The 18,617-nt window shown below is 40.9% G+C and overlaps 1 protein-coding gene across 2 annotated transcripts in view; it reads right to left on the reverse strand.

The window, feature by feature from the left end:
* Positions 1 to 18,617, reverse strand: part of LRRC20 (leucine rich repeat containing 20) — a 626,217-nt gene that overhangs the window by 328,097 nt on the left and 279,503 nt on the right. For both annotated transcript variants that reach the window (XM_073596571.1, XM_073596572.1), the window contains exon 3: positions 9,498 to 9,647. In XM_073596571.1, coding sequence (XP_073452672.1) covers positions 9,498 to 9,647 — 150 coding nt within the window. The remainder of the gene's footprint in view (positions 1 to 9,497; positions 9,648 to 18,617) is intronic.

Here is an 18,617-nt window from a genome sequence, read left to right on the forward strand (position 1 = left end):
TAGTAATTTAATTGATATAACTCAGTATTTCCTTCCAGCACGTTCTAATTTTAGGGCACCCCCACCATATATAGGCCATGATTCCCGTTTGTTTACAGCCCCGCCAACACTCCGTTGTTTGTCCTATTTGATATTTCCCTAGTATTTCTGGGGTTCTATACCACCGGGTTACGCATTTATAATTCATTTCCACCATCCCGTTATTTACTGATGATCCATGTACCAGTTTCAGAATTTTTCCTACGTCTTGATTCCTACCTCGTTTCCCCAATTGCCTCTCTCAATTTTTTATAAATGTTGGAATTTCCAGATCTTCCCCTTCTATCAAGGATTTATATATCCTAGATATATTCCCACTTGTTTTTTCGATGGTACGTAATCACTCTATCACTGTAAGTGCTTCTCCTTCTCTTATTGGGTGAGGAAGTGCTTAAGCTGAAAATACCTCCATTCATTAATCTCCAGTATATTTTTTTTATTTTTAATTCTTGTAAAGTGCAAAATGTTCCCCCTTGTATTATATCACGTAGTTGTGCATTTTCTTTTTTAATCCAGTTCCCCCCTATCGAACTTTTCCCCGCTGTAAATAAATTATTTTCCTTTAGTGCCATCAATGGTGAGTTATATTTCCATTTATTTTTCTTATGTAGTACATCCTAAATCTTTAATACCATCCGTGTCAATGTATGTGTATTTTCTCCCAATGTTCTATTATGTGGTGGTATCCATATATCCCTTCCTAAATGTGTATTAGCCATTATGTGTTCTATATTAACCCACCTTTTCTCATGGTTTGATTTAGCTCTCTCCACCACGTGTGTAAACAGAACCGCCTCGTAATATTTTTGAAAGTCAGGTACATTTACATTTTTACTGTCAGGTACATTTACATTTTTACTTTCTTCAGAATTGCCAGAGAAATTCTAGGTTTCTTATTGTGCCATATTATTATTAGGCCAATTCTGACATTTCTCTCCTACATGTAAAAATCATCATTTTTTTGTTAGAAAATGACATAGAACCCCCAAACATTATATATGTTTTTTTAGCAAAGACCCTAGAGAATACAATGGCGGTTGTTGCAACTTTTTATCTCACACAGTATTTGCGCAGGAATTTTTCGAACACTTTTTTTTGGGAAAAAAACAGTTTTGTGTTTAAAAAAAAAACAAAACAGTAAAGTAACCCCTCTGTTTTTGCATATTGTGAAAGATGAAGTTATGCCGAGTAAATAGATACCTAACATGTCACGCTTCAAAATTGCACACACTCGTGGAATGGCGCCAATGTTCGGTACTTAATAATCCCCATAGGTGACGCTTGAAATTTTTTTACTGGTTACATGTTTTGAGTTACAGAGGAGGTCTAGGGACAAAATGATTGCTCTCGCGCCAACGTTCGCGGCGATACCTCACATGTATGGTTTGAACACCGCTTTCAAATGTGGGCGGGACTTACATATGCGTTCGCTTCTGCGTGCGAGCACACGGGGACAGCTGCACTTTAAAAATTTTTTTTTTTTTTTTTTTTATTGTTAATTATATTTTTTTTTTATTTTGACACTTTTTTGAAAAAAAAAAATTTGATCACTTTTATTCCTATTACAAGGAATGTAAACATCCCTTGTAATAGGAATATGACATGACAGGTCCTCTTAATAGTGAGATATGGGGTCAGTAAGACCCCACATCTCACCACTAGGCTGGGAAGCCTGAAATAAAAAAAATAATAAAACGATCACCGCTTCCCAGCCGAAGCGGCGCCGTTTTTTTGAATGGAGAGGCCGGGCATGACGTCATAACGTCGCACCTGGCCTCCAATGATCATAGAGACACCGGCGACCATCTGGTGTGCCGGAAATCTCTATGATCTACATCCGGCGCCGGCGGATCCGCTCTCCGCCTCACCAATCGTAACGGTGAGTCGGAACAAGCACTGGAGGGCGGCGGGAGGGGGGGGACGTCCCCTCTCGCCTCCCATAGGAATGATCAAGCGGTGGAATGGCCACTATGATCATTCCTATGGTGTAGAGATTCGCCGGCTGAAACCGGCAATATCTGAATGATGTCTGTAACTAAAGGCATCATTCAGATATACCTGCTCAAAGCCCAGGACGTCATATGACGGTGGGCGGGTGGGAAGTGGTTAAAATTCTTAAAGTTCTAAAATATGCCAGGGGTATATATATATATATATATATATGGGGAGCAACTGAAACTTGTACATGATCTTCGGAAGTATTATCATCTTTAGGGCGTTAATCCGGCCCATCCATGATAGGGGGCGTCCTGCTATTCTTTTTATTTCTATTTTTATCTCCTCTAATTTTGGGATGTAGTTTGCTTGATATTTTTCCTCTGAAGATGCCGTTAGTTTGATCCCAAGATATTTTATTTCCGTCCTCCTCCAAGGGAATGGAAACTCTTGTTGTAAACTCTGTTCCTTTTTCAATTTCATATCTATATTTAATACTTCAGATTTACTTGGGTTGATCTTAAAATTAGATAGATCTCCGTATTCCTTTAGTGCTTTCATAAGATTGGGCATTGCAATTCGGGGGATTGAAATATAGAATAATATATCATCTGCAATTGCAGCTAATTTATGCTCCTCTTCTCCGACTTTGATGTCTGCATCCCCCCGCACTGTCGCCAGGAAAGGTTCCAGCACCAGCACAAACAGGAGTGGCAACAGGGGGCATCCCTGTCTCGTCCCGTTATTCATTCTAAAGGGAGGTGACAATGTTCCATTTACTTTCACCATTACTGTAGGACCTTTATATAATGCTTGTATCCACTGCATCATCCTTGGGCCTATCCCCATGCTCTCTAGGGTGCTCATCATGAATTCTCAGTCTACCCTGTCGAATGCCTTTTCCTCCCTTCTTTTATTTTTTGGAGTAACAGGAGTGGTCTTACCCCGTTGTCCCTCCCCTCTCTTCCTAGTACAAAGCCCACTTGATCGGGATGGACCAGCTCCGTCATTAAATCTTTCATCCTTGTTGCTAATATTTTCGCGAACAATTTTGTGTCCGCATTTAACAATGTTATAGGTCTATAGTTTGAACACTTAGTACTATCTTTGTCTTCTTTTGCTATAATGGTAATTGATGACAATAAGGCCTTTTTATGCATCTCGTACCTCCTTCCCAATCCATTCATATATGTGCATAGTTTTGGGGTCAGGATTTCTTTGAACCTTCTTCAGTATAGCGTTGTATACCCATCTGGCCCTGGACTTTTTCCTGGTGCTGATTTTTTTAACGAATGATTAATCTCCTCTAACGTCATTGGTATTTCTAAGGATATTGCTCTTTCCTCTGTTATCCGTGGAATCCTAGCTTTTTTCAGATATTCTTTTGTTTTTTATTTTTTCCACTCATCCCATTGTCCTTTCTGGTTTACTGAGTATAGTTGTTCATAGAAGTCTCGGAATACCATTGCTATGTCCTTTGTATTATAGATAATTTCCCTTTTTTATTTTGTATTTTTTCTATGAAGTTCATTGATTTTTTTTCTTAACATCCTTGCTAGACACTTGCTATTTTTATTCCCCACTGATATTTTTCCTTTGAGATTGTATTAAAGGTTTTCCTTATTTCCTGCTCTAATAGTTCTTTAAATTCATCTCTTTTTATTACTAGTTCTTGTGACAGTTTTTGATCTTGCCCTCTCCCTTTTTTGTGTCTTTGCTCCAATAGGTATATTTCTTCTATCAATTTTGCCCTCTTTTTTATTATTTCCTTCTTTCTCCTAGTTCCCATTGAGATCAGGGTTCCCCTTATGTAGGCATTATGAGCCTCCCGCAGGGTATCGTCCGCAATCTCACTTGTTCCGTTTAAGCTAAAATATTGCTCTAATTCTTTTTTTAGTATCACCTCCCCTTGTTTAACTAGAAGATCTTCATTTAGCCTCCATAAATACGCTTGTATCTGAGTTTCTGGTATCTTTATTTTCATTGGGGCATGGTCAGTTTTATCGCCTTCAATTGGACATTCCTCGTCCCCTGTACACGGGACGTACTATCTTGTTTTGGATCCATACAAAAATTCAGGTCCCCCGCCATGAACACTTTCCCTTTATTAAACTCTGATAATTTTTCCAGGGCTCCCCCCAATATACGGTTGGGCCTTTATTAGGGCAATAAATATTAGCCAATGTGCATTCCATTCCCAACAGCTTCCCCCTTAAGAAGAGAAATCTTCCCTCTGGGTCAGTTAATTTGTCCTCCAAGGACAGCCGAACTCCCTTACCTATTCCAATTGCAACCCCTTTTGCCTTATTTGTCATTGAGTCGCCATAGTACCAAGTTGGGAGCTGATGGGAATACAACCTCACATTAGTTTCATGGGACAGGTGTGTCTCCTGTAGGAAGACCACGCCGGCCCCATGATACTCAATCTCTTTCGAGATTTTATGCCTTTTTGTGTATTCAGCCCTCGCACATTGTTGGTCAAAAAATTAACTGTAGTCATGGTATAGTTATTTGCGACCTGTTTTCATAGAAATGGGTTATTTGCATCCTATTTTCAAGTATATGTAATCTATTTCTGAGTTTATGATTATTCTTTATGGGGTATAAGTTTTGTCCCCCCCCCGCCTCTCTCCGGCTCCTGACTCACAAATGGAGTCCCTCTCCATTTCCCTTCTATGAGTCTCCAACCCTTGGGGTGTTACTCTAACCGTGGCGACCGGTTTCCTGCCACCCCGCCCCCCCACACGGGGGGGGTGCTCCAGGCTTCCCAACCGCTCAGTCCACTTCTCCACTCCCATCTCCCTCCTCCCCAAACCCCTCACCCCCAGAGTCCACTTGAATAGTCTCTTTTCCTTTTTTTTTTCTTTTCTTTCTTCTCTTTTTTTTTTTAGTGTTTCTTGCGATTTCTACAATTTCTGCTAATATCTTTTCCCTTCTCTTTCAAGACTTCATCCTTCTGTCCATCCCGGGAATATCCAACTTTGGAACACCTATTTCCTTACAGAAATCTTCTAAGTCCTCTGGGTATTTTAGTCTCACAGATCTACCTTCTTTCTGGGCTACTAGGGACGCCGGGAACCCCCAGCTATATTTAATATTAGCCGTTCTCATTTGAACCAATAATGGCCTAAGAAAATAAAATAAAAAAGCTGTGCTAAAATTGAAGTATGCCCAAAAAAAATTTATGAATATCCAAATGGAAGCACTTAAAATCTTGCAATCACCATAGTGTGCACACACAAACAAGGTAAAGTGCCCGACCACCGTAGCTGTAGATTAGGCTTACCAGATGGCAAGCTTTAAAGGCGGATGGCTTTCAACCCAGCCAGGGCCTCTAAGCTTGTAGATGATCACAATAGGGATGATGATTTGAATGATAGAAATCCCTTACTTATTCGGCTACGGTATCCAGTATGTACCCCAAAAGAGAAAAGAACTGGCCATATTGTAATAAATCCAAGATAACTTTAATAAAAGGTAGTATTGCACTTACAGTTATAAGGTAGAAATATCGCGTGTATAAAAAGCCGTATAAATGGCCTAAGAAGTCTTCTTCTTTTCAGTGTTTCTACTGATAGATCTGTGAAGATTTGAAGTTCTGTTTTAAAGTTTTCTATTCTGTAAAATATTTCCCTCTCACTGGTTTGCAGAGTTTTAACTTGTGTTTTTAGTTCTTGTATTTCTGAGGCTTGCTTTTTGTTCTTTTCCTCCGTTTCCTCTACCCTTTTTAGCAGATGACTAAAGTCAACTCGCATTGTTGCGATTTCTGTATTAAAAGAATTTTCTAGTCTTTTTTCTAATCTTTCAAACATCTCTATTATTTCTGATTTGGTTGGCAATTGGGCATAAGTACTTTGCTCTCCTGTGCCTGCTTTGTTGTCCATCCTGGTGTCTGCTTTAGTTTTTTCCTGGATTCCTTCTTTCTTTTTCGCAGACTCTTTTTTTTTTCTTTAGTCCCTGTCCCTGTTTTTCAGGGACAGGGATTTTTGGGTTTCCCTCTTTTGTTAAATATTTTTTGGATCGTACTAGTGTTCAAACTTTCCCTTGCGGTTTTGGGCTCGGTTCCTTTTGTAGTTCTCCTTCTCATTCCAGTGTTTTATATAGATAAGAAGGAAGACTGATGCAGGGTTTTCACAGTCAACAGGGTTTGCCAATGCACCTGCTAGGTTTTCCCGTTCAGCAAGGTTTCACAGTCGGTTCGCCGTGCATCAACAGATTTCAGGGGGTACACTGGGGCAGATACACGGAAGCGCATGTAAAATTTTTCACGGTCAATAAAGTTTGCACAGGCAAATGCAAGACTTTCACATTTAACAGAGTTTCACCGTTTATTACCGGCCCATAGGCAGGTGCAGGGTTTTCCATTTAACAGGGTTTCATATTCAATCACCTGTGCATAAGCAGTTTCCGTGAAAAATATATTTAAGGGTGTTTATTTTCTGCTTACAGTCTGTTTGCTCACCTCTCCCTTATAGGTATTTCCTATCTGGGGGTTGCACTGTAACAAATGACAGGGTGTACATGTAAGTTTTTTACCGTTAGCAGGGTTTGTGAAAGCTAGTTCAGGGTCAGGATTTTCACTTTCAACAAAATTTCATCATCAATTACCCTCTTGTCAGCAAATTGCGAGCATGGCTTTTACAAAAATTTGCCTGTTCCCCTCTAGGTACTTCCATTAGGGGATCACACTGGAACAGGCAGGGGGATATATATGTACCGGATTTTCGTATTTAACTAGGTTTACAAAGTGCAAGTACATAGATTTCACCTTTAGCAGAGTTTCACAGTCTGCTTGCCATGGCATAGATAGATTTCTTGCTAAAACCCGTGTGAAAATAAAACCATCTGCTCACAGTTCGTTCATCAGTTTGCTCACCTCTCTTATTTAGGGGGTCGCACTAGAGCAGGTGAAGAATTGTACAAATGAGTTTTTAACAGCCAGCAGAGTACTGCAGTTGAAGATGCAGCTTTTTCACATTCAACAGGGTTTCCTAATTCATTACCATAGCATGATTAGATTACATGTATAGCATATATAAAAGTAATGCTTGCTGCACACAATCCAATAATCCATTTGCTCCCTTATATGTATTCCCTATTAGAGGATTACACAGGTGCAGGCAGGGGAATACACCTGCCAGGCTTCTCAGTCAATTAGGTTTTTTAAATGCGAATGCAAATGTACAATTTCACTCCTCAACAAGGTTTCATGTTCAGTTAGCAGGGGGGGGGGGTGTGCAGGGGGGGGGGGTTCTCTAGGACTCTTCTGTGCTGAAGGCTTTCGTCTCTCCTCCTCCTCCAACATCAAGCCGGCTGCCGATCCGAGCATTGTTCTGGGGGTGCAGTGGGCTTTCACCTCTGCCACATGTCCTGGCCTCTCACGCCGCTGACTGCAGCTTGTCCGCCCGGAGCCTCCCTCATCCGCTCAGTCCGGCCCCACGATCGTGCTCCTCCCCCACCTCAGCAGCAACAGCACACACCCATCCCCTCTACTGACAATGGAATGGTTTAGATCAAAGCATACTCATGTGTTGACCTTCTACCTTTACAACCACTTTAATGTAACAACTACTGACATCCCTGCACTCTCTGTTTCTTTCATCTGAGTGGGGACGTTGTCTGATGAGTGGCATCATTGATCAATAAAAGACATGTCCCTATTTGGTCATTGATGTGATTCGCTAGACCATGCCCCCTGCTTTATACTGTCAGTCACAAGACCTCACTTCCAAGGGAAGCGTTGTGACCGCACGTGTGTTCGCTGGTGAATGACATCAATGGACAAATAGGGACTTGATCAAATATGATATTTACTGGCTGTCCTTAACAACCAGTAAATACCATGGTTGTTAAGGAGCAGGCGGCCACCGTGTCCTTAACAACATATGACTCATCTGCTGTCTGTGGGGTTCCGATGACAGCAGAATATAAACAAAAGAACTGCCGATATTACATTTAATAAAAAAGCAGCATGGGGTTCCCCCCTAATCCATTCCTGGCCCTCCGGGTCTGGCCCTCCGGGTCTGGTACAGGGAACCTCAAGCCAAATTTTTGTTTAAAAATTACATGGGGTCCCCCTCCAAATTCATACCAGATATGACGCTGAGGACAACTTCTTTGGTCGACCATGGTGAAGTCTGTCCTGAATGAAATCTGTCCTGTTAAACTGCTGTATGGTCTTGGCCACCATGCTGTAGCTCAGTTTCAGGGTCTTGGCAATCTTCTTCAGATCCTCAGAGAGTTATTTGCCATGAGGTGCCATGTTGAACTTCCAGTGACCAGTATGAGAGTGTGAGAGTGATAACACCAAATTTAACAAACCTTCTCCCCATTCACACCTGAGACCTTGTAACACTAACAAGTCACATGACACCGGGGAGGGAAAATAGCTAATTGGGCCCAATTTGGACATTTTCACTTAGGGGTGTACTCACTTTTGTTGCCAGCGGTTTAGACATTAATGGCTGTGTAATTGGTTTGAGGGGACAGAAAAATTTACACTGTTATACAAGCTGTACACTCACTACTTTAGATTGTAGCAAAATGTCATTTCTTCAGTGTTGTCACATGAAAAGATATAATAAAATATTTACAAAAATGTGAGGGGTGTACTCACTTTTGTGAGATACTGTATATTCACTTTTTGTGGTCTATATTTTCTTATTTAATATTTTCATATTGGTTTGGTATTAATAGGTTTATACACAATTTTGAATAAGCGCAATACACTATTGAGATTTTATTTTAGTGTTTGAGATCACTTATTAATGGTTCACATAGCAGCGCACAAATATCTTTACTATAAATTTATGAATGTGTGCTTTCACTGTACTTGGGCTCAGGAACAAAATACATTTCCTCCAGCACCAGCCTGTACCATTGAGACACAGACTGGAGAACCACTTCTCCAGTCTGTTTTCACTTTGATGTGAGTCTGTCACTTTGTGTGGTTGGGAGGGACGTCAGGAAGCTGGCTCAGCATGAGCTTAGAGCCTCTGTGATCGCATCTGGGGGGGAAGGTGGCGCGCCCTGAGGAACTCATCTCCTGAGGTGGCAGATGGGAAATGTGATTCTAGGATTGAGCAGACAGCGGAGAGCAGTGATGTGGATGTCTGGGGCATAGGGAAGTGTGGAAGCAGTACTTTTAAAAAGAAACAAAATGACACATGAGAGCCACATGAGGATTCCTGGAAGAAAACAAATGTAAGTTGATTCCTTGGCTCATGTATGCAACCTTGCTGCATGTTAAACCCTAAGCATGGATGTAACATGTAACATGCAAAGAAAGGTGAACTTATCCTTTAAATGCTTCTTATATTTAGCACGGATTATGGTAAATAAGAAACCTAAAATACTGTGATCCAACACAAATATGATGGAAAAATTACAACCACAGATTTATGCAGATATAAAGTTTGCAAAAAAAGAGGGAGGTGGCAACTACATTTTATTTGCTTTTGGTTTGTGTTTTGTTTTTATTTGAAGAATAACATAATTTCAGAACTAAATGAAATTTCGCTTACCTTCTATGGTTTGATAGGTAGTAAAGAATTTCTTTGTCATACCCTTTAACTCATTATTAGCCAAAGAGATGGAGGTGATCTTATCAGAAACTGAACTTGTGGCCAAGTACAGACCAGTTGGATAAGCATTCAAACAACAGCCCGATAAATCTGCAGAAAAAGTAAAAAAGGGGAGATATTGTGTCATATATAAAGAACCTCCACAATCCATAATAATCCGTATAGCATCCTGGCCTTGTACTACTCAACTTAAAGCAGACCTTCATTATCCTAAACAGCTTAATCCCCTGCACTCCCCCACTCTAGGCTATAGACCTTTTTTTTTTTTTTACCTTTTTTAAAATGTTTAGTCCATTAAATATTATATGGTGTTTTTGTGCACTAAATGTCATTTTAGTGTATTTTTTTCCATCAAAATATGCATTTAATAAACTATTGCACGTATACCATGCAACATAAAAAAGGGCTCCAGGGCTTCTTCTTTCAGAAAATATATAATTGTTTGGGGGTTTAATACCCGAACCATACTGAGAAAACTAAAAAATAAAGGGTAATGAAAGCGATTGCATTCACTTTGATGTCAGTGTATTCTTGTATGACCAAACTAAGCTTAGCTCATTGCAGTTTGTGGTTCTTTCTGGGCAAGTTGTCTGGGTCCTAAGGTAATAACTGTTAACTTAAATTACTATTGGTATTATGTTATTTTTATTGACGGTTTATCATGGAAGCCAAAATTCAACCCATGCAATAAAAATTTCCACTTTGCTACTTCTGACCATGCAACATTCTTCGAAAAGGGTATCATCCAAGTTTCTCTGGGCGGTTGATATGGTAGAGACCTGTCATCTACGCTGCCCATCACCTCACTTCATAGTGTGCAACCCGGCTCAGCCTCAGCGCCGCTGTATTGCTTAAAGGCAGCCTATGGTTGTGCAGCAATGCCAGTTTCTGAAATTTCAGCCAATCAGGGTCTAGCAATGTTCCTGCATGACGTTAGCACTCCACTTCACACAGTGGTGTTGAGAAGGAGGAAAAAAATACAGAGGAGAAAAAGTGAAATAATAAAAGAGGTGAGTGTGGACTACTTATGTTATGCTACTTATGTTTTTTTGCGCAATTGCATATAGTTTATATACTGTTTTTGTGAGTGATTGCAAAATTAAAGTGGGCTGGTCTGGATGAAGGCCCTGGCCCTCTCTTTAGTTTTGTGAAGTCCCAGACATGGCTTTGCAGCGATCTGCAAACAAACATCAGTAACCCTGTTCTGACCACTTCAGGTAATTTCTTAGATTGCATTGTTACACGTTTGTTGAATCTTAGTGCTAGAAGCTTGACTTTGACTTTGAGGTAAAGGGTCAAACTATGTGAGGCCCATAGTGACACAGAATGGCTGCAATGAGGCCTAACTGTGTCCAAACAGATGCACCTGATTATCACCTTAGTTTGGCAGATTACCCTATGGAGTGATTACTTTTTCCCCGACAGTGGAAAAATGGTGTTCCACAATTTTGTTTACAGTATAAAAAAATAACATGATAAAAATGTATTATGTCTTCACTTAGAGCTCTAGCAATAAATGTTTTGACACAAGATTTATAAAACTTAAATAAAACCCATGTATCTAATTTTACATTTTGGTGTAAGTCCTAAAAATTGGATTTTTTCCATCATACTTACCTGTAAAATCCTTTTCTTTGAGTACATCATGGGACACAGGCTAATATTCATTACCTACTGGTTATACTCTATCTCCAGGTGGACACTGGTAAACCAAAGGTCTTCAGACAGGAAGTGATCCCCTATATAAAACCTCCCACACAGGAAGCACTTCAGTTTTGTAGCAAGCACTGAATCCTCAAAAAAAGAGGGGAGGGATCTCTGTGTCCCATGATGTCCTCAAAGAAAAGGATTTTACAAGTAAGTATGATGAAAAATCCTATATCTGTCTTACTTTCAGGCAGATCATCCTCCTAGATAGGCCTATCAGGCCGCTTGACCTGATCCTTTACGGACTGGCAGATACCAATTGCTGCAACAGCTGGCTGAATAGCTGAACTGGCCAAAAAAAAAGGAAGCCTTTAATAATGACTCCAATTTCTTGTCAACAGGGTCTTTTAAACCCTGTGCGTTATCTACTGAACAAGTTAGGTTCTTGTTTAACCACTTAAGCCCCGGACCATTTGCCTGGCCAAAGACCAGAGCATTTTTTTGCGATTCGGCACTGCTTCACTTTAACTGACAATTGAACGGTCGTGGCTCCCAAACACAATTGACGTCCTTTTTTCCCCACAAATAGTGCTTTCTTTTGGTGGTATTTGATCATCTCTGCGGTATTTATTTTTTGCGCTATAAACAAAAAATAGAGACAATTTTGAAAAAAATGCATTATTTTTTACTTTTTGCTATAATAAATATCCCCAAATATATATAAAAAAAACATTTTTTTTTCCCTCAGTTTAGGTTGATACGTATTTTTCTAAAAAAAAAAAAAAAGAATCGCAATAAGCGTTTATTGATTGGTTTGCGCAAACGTTATAGCGTCTACAAAATAGGGGATAGTTTTATGGCATTTTTATTAATAATTTTTTTTATGGCGATCAGCGATTTTTATCGTGACTATGATATTATGGCGGACAGATCGGACACTTTTGGCGCTATTTTGGGACCATTCACATTTATACAGAGATCGGTGCGATGCATTGATTACTGTGTAAATGTGACTGGCAGTGAAGGGGTTAAGTGTGTCTTAGGGAGTGATTCTAACTCTGGGGGGGGGGCTGGGCTATGTGTGACACGACACTGATCACCGCTCCCGATTACAGGGAGCTGTGATCAGTGTCAGTGTCACTAGGCAGAATGGGGAAATGCTTGTTTACATCAGTATTTCCCCATTCTTCCTCTCTGTGAGACGATGGCGGGTATCCCCACGGACATCGAGTCCGCGGGACCTGCGATCACACTCACGGAGCTCACAGTGCGTCTGCACACCGCTTCTTAAAGGGCAACGTACAGGTACGTTAATATGCCTGTACGTTTTTTCCTTACAATATCCCACATGGTACTATAGCCTATCGGATGTTCACAAAGCCTATCGAATGTTCACAAAATGTTCAAAGGGGTGGCCGTTGGGTTCTGCAGGGGAACCTCATTCTAGGGCTGCAACTAACGATTATTTTCATAATCGATTAGATGGGCGATTATTGTTTCAATTAATTGGTTAATAACCTTAAAAAAAAAAAAAAAAAAAGGTGTGGCGTATAATTTAGTTAATATGTAAAGTTTTTAAAAAAGGCAATTTATTCTTAATATTCTAAATATCTCTATGCAGCGGTAAATATAAATAACCAACTATATGGTTAGGGAGCAAAATATCTAATCCACTCTGAGAATAACAGACAGAAGAGATATACTGTATATACTATTAGAGGAGATATACTGTATAAACTGTTAGAGAAGAGATATACTGTACATACTATTAAAGGGTGAATCTGATAAATATTTTCAGACTCAGAGATCAAATGTCTTCCTTCAAAAAAAAAATTTTCATTTTAAAAACGTTCGTTTGATTTTCTAATCATTAGTGGGGTCAAGTCGACGTTCATTTTCAACCACAGTGACGGGAAAATTTGGAAATAGAAAATTTCTTGGTCAAAGGAATTTTCAGACAGTGTATGTGGTTTTTGTTCAGAAATTACATTCATTTTAAAAAAAGAATGTTAAAAACAAGTGAACATTTCAAACAACATTCTTTCATTCAGCGAATGTACAAAGATTTTTCGTCTGAATATTCTCATCTAAAAATTGATCCGTGTGGCCAGAAAAAGGCTCAGTACACACCTAGGCAGTTTGCTTTTGATCTGTTTCTGCAGTGCTTTTTGCTGTGCGTTTTGATTTTTGCGCACGTGATTTTGCAGCGATTTGCGTTTTTGCTTTTTTTTTGGCCAATTTGTTGTTGGGCAGATTAAAAAACACAAATTGCTGCAAAAACACATTAAATGCTTTTCTGCAACTTCTGTATTGAAGTATATTGAACCAAAAAAGCCCCGTTTTTGCATTAAAAAAAAAAGTCCCTGACCCTTTCCAAATACGCAGCGGCTGAAAAAAGCAAAGATGTGAACGTGTCCAATGGGAAACCATGTTAATGAACTGCAGTGCGCTTCTGCAAAAAAAAGCACCAAAAAACACATAGATGTGAACCAGGTCTAAGACGTTTGGTAACATAATGGGGTTAAAAAAACTAAAATTAGCCCTTTATAGTACAAAAAAAAAAGCAGATAATCACTACTGTAAGGGGTTAATTTTTTACCGTAGAACTGTGAAAGTAACATCTACAGTAGCGATTATTTGCTCTTTTTGTACTATAAAGGGCTCATTTTAGTTTTTTTTAACCCCATTATGTTACTGGCCGATTAATCGATTATGAAAATAGTAATCGATTCATTTCATAATCGATTAGTTGTTGATTAATCGATTAGTTGTTGATTAATCGATTAGTTGTTTCAGCCCTACCTCATTCACACTAAATTTCATTGATAAATCACTCTAATGGGTGTCTTCTGTTCCTGAGAGGTAGCCTGGGTGGTATGCCGTGCACTTTAGCAACTCTGTATGCTCCCAACCGTGACCAAGCAGGTTTCATTGCTTCCACTCTCAAAAGACTGAGGGACTTCGCCCGCGGATGCATTCTCCTTGCTGGAGACTTTAATACTCTATTAGGACCTACTCTTGACACACCCCAGGGGAAATCAAGTATCTCGCATAAACGTCTGTTATACATAAGCAAACGTTTGCATGACGCTCAGTTAATGGATATATGGAGGACTATGCATCCGCGGTCGAGAGATTATACCCATTTTTCCCAAGTACACCAAACCTATTCTAGAATTGATTTATTTTTCATAGATCACCACCATCTTTCACTCCCCATGTATGCTGACATCGAAACCTCCTCCATATCAGATCATGCCCCGATTGTACTTAAACTAAAGATCCCCTCTATGCCTCTTAGGGCCACAAATTGGAAACTCAATGAGGATCTCATAAATGAGGAAATTGATAAGAAAATGATAAGAGAAGACCTGGCCACCTATTTCAAAGAAAATATGCACCCTGACATCTCACCGGGTGTACTCTGGGAGGCACAGAAGGCTCATATTCGTAGTAAACTTATTGAGGTAGGGACCAGGAAAAAGAGAGAACGCATACACCAACAATCTGAGCTGATTCGAGACATAAGTGCTCTTGAGCAGCAACACAAAGCTAGTCAGTCCCAGGCAGTGTTTCACACTCTAACATTGAAGAGGGAGGAATTGAAAGCCCTCTTTCATGCGGAACAGAAGCAACACTCCCGCATAGTAGCATAGCGATTCCACGGATGGGGTAACAAACCGGGAAGACTATTGGCACGTTCATTACAGCAGAAAAAAGCTGCTTCCTTCATAGATAAAATTGAGACCTCATCTGATACCCTAGTACATGAAACACCAGGTATAGCCAAAGAATTTAGAGCATTTTACAAATGCTTATACCATGTCCAACACACTGTGGCAGATCAAGACACTAGAACAGCCCTTATCCATGACTACTTAGCACAAGCCAACTTACCCAGACTATCATCTGACACCTGAGCTACCCTAGAGGGGGAGTTCATCACCTCAGAGTTGCGCACTGCATTAAAGGCTATGGCCACTGGCAAGGCATCTGGGCCAGATGGCTTTCCAGTTGCATACTACAGATCTTTTGCAGATATCCTACTGCCCCGCCTTGCCTCCTATGCAAATGCAAACTCTCCGGGGGGGACCAGCTTACCAGAAACCCTCCACGCACACATTACTGTGATCCCTAAACCTGGAAAAGACCCTAGTAACTGTGGGAGTTATCGCCCCATTTCTCTACTGAATACAGATGCCAAGCTGTATGCCAAGGTCATTGCGAATAGACTTCTCCCCTTAATCCCACGTTGGGTCTCCAGGGATCAAACAGGATTTATCCCAGGCAGAGAGGCATGGGATAACTCTCTCCGCACCTTATCCTTAATGGCCTATGTCCGAGGCTCCTCCCAGCCCACCCTTCTGTTATCAACGGACACAGAAGAAGCGTTTGATAGGGTGGACTGGGAGTACCTTATGGCAACATTATCCAATCTAGGAATTGGCCTCTCCCTTCTATCCCATATTTCAGCTCTGTATAACTCCCCACGGCACAAATACAGATAAATGGCACCTTAAGTGATCCCTTTACATTCTTCAATGGCACCCGTCAAGGCTGCCCCCTCTCGCCCATTTTATTTGCCTTATCATTGGAGCCTTTCCTATCGACAGTCAGGCATAATCCCTGTATTCATGGGGTTATCATAGAGGGTGTAGAACACAAATATGCCGCTTATGCAGACGACATTTTTTTTTATGTACAGCAGCCCAGGATCTCTTTCCCTAACCTCATGTCAGCATTCTCAAAGTTTAGTGCCATCTCCAATTTTAAAATTAATATGACCAAATGGGAAATTCTAAATATCTCAGTGTCAGACGAGATCTCAGCTCAACTAAAAAAGTCCTTTCCCTTTAGTTGGCAAAAAAGTAAGATGAAATACCTAGGTATATACCTCACCCGGCTTCTTTATTTTGTACTAACTTTTTGCCTCTCCTTAATGCAATCAGAGCGGACCTGCAAAAATGGTCTCAAATAACACACTCTTGGTTGGGGAAGATCAGTGTTGTGAAGATGAACATACTGCCCAGGCTATTGTTCTTGCTTCAAATGAACAGAAAGTGAACCAGACTGGCTAGGGCTCTCCTTGTCAGACCTAAAAGGCAAGGGGGCTTGGCCCTATCTAAACTTAAGCAATATTTCTGGGCAATAGTATTGAATAGGATTTCCGACTGAAAGTATCAAAGATTCAAAATTATGGGTCAACCTGGAAATAGCACTCAGCGGCTCAGACCTTTTTACCCAAATATGGATCCCTAAGAAATACAGAACTTTGTCCTTAACCTCTTCACCGCTCACGCATTCGACTCTTGTGGTGTGGGACTCTCTGTGCAAGACGCATAAATGGCCATATAAGTCCCCTCTCGTGCCATTGACTGGCCACAACTATTTTCCCCCTGGAAACATAGACCTCAGGACTCATGCCTGGAGTCTGGGGACTACGCCTCCTACTTCACCAAGTTACTACTCATTCAGGGATGGTGCCTATGTCCACATTATTACCTAGCTCTACAGCTACACCCTTGGATCACTGGAGATACCGCCAATTAGCAGCGTTTGTTCATTCTCTCCCTAAACCTCTCCGGACTACCTCAGACTTAACATCTATAGAATCTGCCTTTTCAGAAGACCAGCCAGTTGAGAAACCCATCTTTTATTTCTACCATGCTTTACAGATGTTAACCATCACAGGAAACCCTACTTTCCTAACCAATTGGGAGAAAGATCTTAAAAAAGAGATATCAGAGGTCCAGAAGTCCACTATCCTTCTATTGGCGCATACCTCCTCCACGGCTTCCAAAACGGCGGAATTAAATTATAAACTAGTGACGAGATGGTACTATACTCCAGAGGTACTACACAAGACATTTTCTGAAACATCACCTTTATGTTGGCGGGGATGTGGAGAACGAGCTACACATGCACACATTTGGTGGTATTGCCCACTTATCCGCAAATACTGGTTGACTATCTTGCATTGGGCGAAAGAGATTCAGGGCTCTGAGATCCCCATTGACTCATGGGTTATATTACTCCATTGTACAGGCTCACCAGTAGGAGCATATAAGAAATCTAAAACACCACACTTGCTTAACACAGCAAAGGCACTCATTCCCCGCTATTGGAAACAACCGACCATACCCTCCTTACGCCAATGGCTACTGGAAGTAGATCACACATATTACAAGGAAGATCTCACTTATTCCCTCAGGAATAAGTCTGATTTGGTGCAGAAAATATGGTCCTGCTGGTTTGCCTTCAAATATACATCCGCATATACGGATATCATGTTTCAAAATAAGTAACTGATGTGATATATATATATTGACTATACTATTTTTGAGGGATTTATGGATTTTGCATATGTTCTATGTATAAGTGAGGGCCCTCACAGAGTATTCTATGGTATCTATGCCACTTAATAACTGACAACTTCAATGGTTTAGACAATCGGATTAGCCTGAGACGCATTGCACATTGTTATCGACCATGTACAAAGTTTCTGATTTCAGAGCTTGATACTGGATATGTATATTAGCCACCTCTCTTCATTTGGCGGCTATGTTATTTTAAGGCCCAATAGTAGTTATGTATGTTTCCGCTTATATATACACACTTATATATACACACTTGGTGACTCACGTGACCCGGGTAAGAAAAAATGAACCACTGCAAGTGTCCCACAGCTTGCCTTTTGGAAGCACCGCATGCTTGGCCTACACAGCTTAAATAAGCTGGGTGTGCACCGGAACGTTCGGTGCGTGCGTGGTCCCGGTGAATGGGTGTGGCTGTATTTGCGTATGTCGGAAATCCTTGTGCGTCCAGATAAAAGGCTACTGCGCATGTGCGGTGAAGCAAACAAACAAACTGCCAGCTGAGCATAGCAGCACTCTTGCGAATGTACGTGCGTCCTGATTAACCAAGGCGAAATTGGCGCACCGTTGTGCACCATCATACAGGACAAAAACAGCCAGACACAAGAAAAAAAAAAAAAGGTACACTTTGCAAACACCCACAGCTAGCCCAAAACTCCCCCATCTGGTCGGTCACCACACACAGGTGTCCAGCCTCTAGCCTAGCTTGACTGATTGTTACAATTACTTGGACACCCCACAATAATAAGTAAAGGGGGCTTCACTTACCCGTCCAGGCGCAGGGCAGCTTAGAAACTAAGAGCCCAATCTTCACTCTGTCACTTGAGGACCTTCAACGACTGGGTACCTTGAGGACCTTCAAGGACTGGGTGCCCTTTTCATGTTTAGGGTCCACTCCCTTGGACCTGTACAGCACCCTGCAGAAATGCAGGAATGTCTTAGCGCTGTAGTGTCCAGGATTCCACTTTGCAGGGTCCAGCGCCCAGAGGCATTACAGGCAAAACCTTGCAGGATCTTGAGTCTTCTTTGCAAGGCTCGG

This window comes from Aquarana catesbeiana, linkage group LG08 (genome assembly GCF_042186555.1).
Source record: "Aquarana catesbeiana isolate 2022-GZ linkage group LG08, ASM4218655v1, whole genome shotgun sequence".
Taxonomy (NCBI): Eukaryota; Metazoa; Chordata; class Amphibia; order Anura; family Ranidae; genus Aquarana; species Aquarana catesbeiana.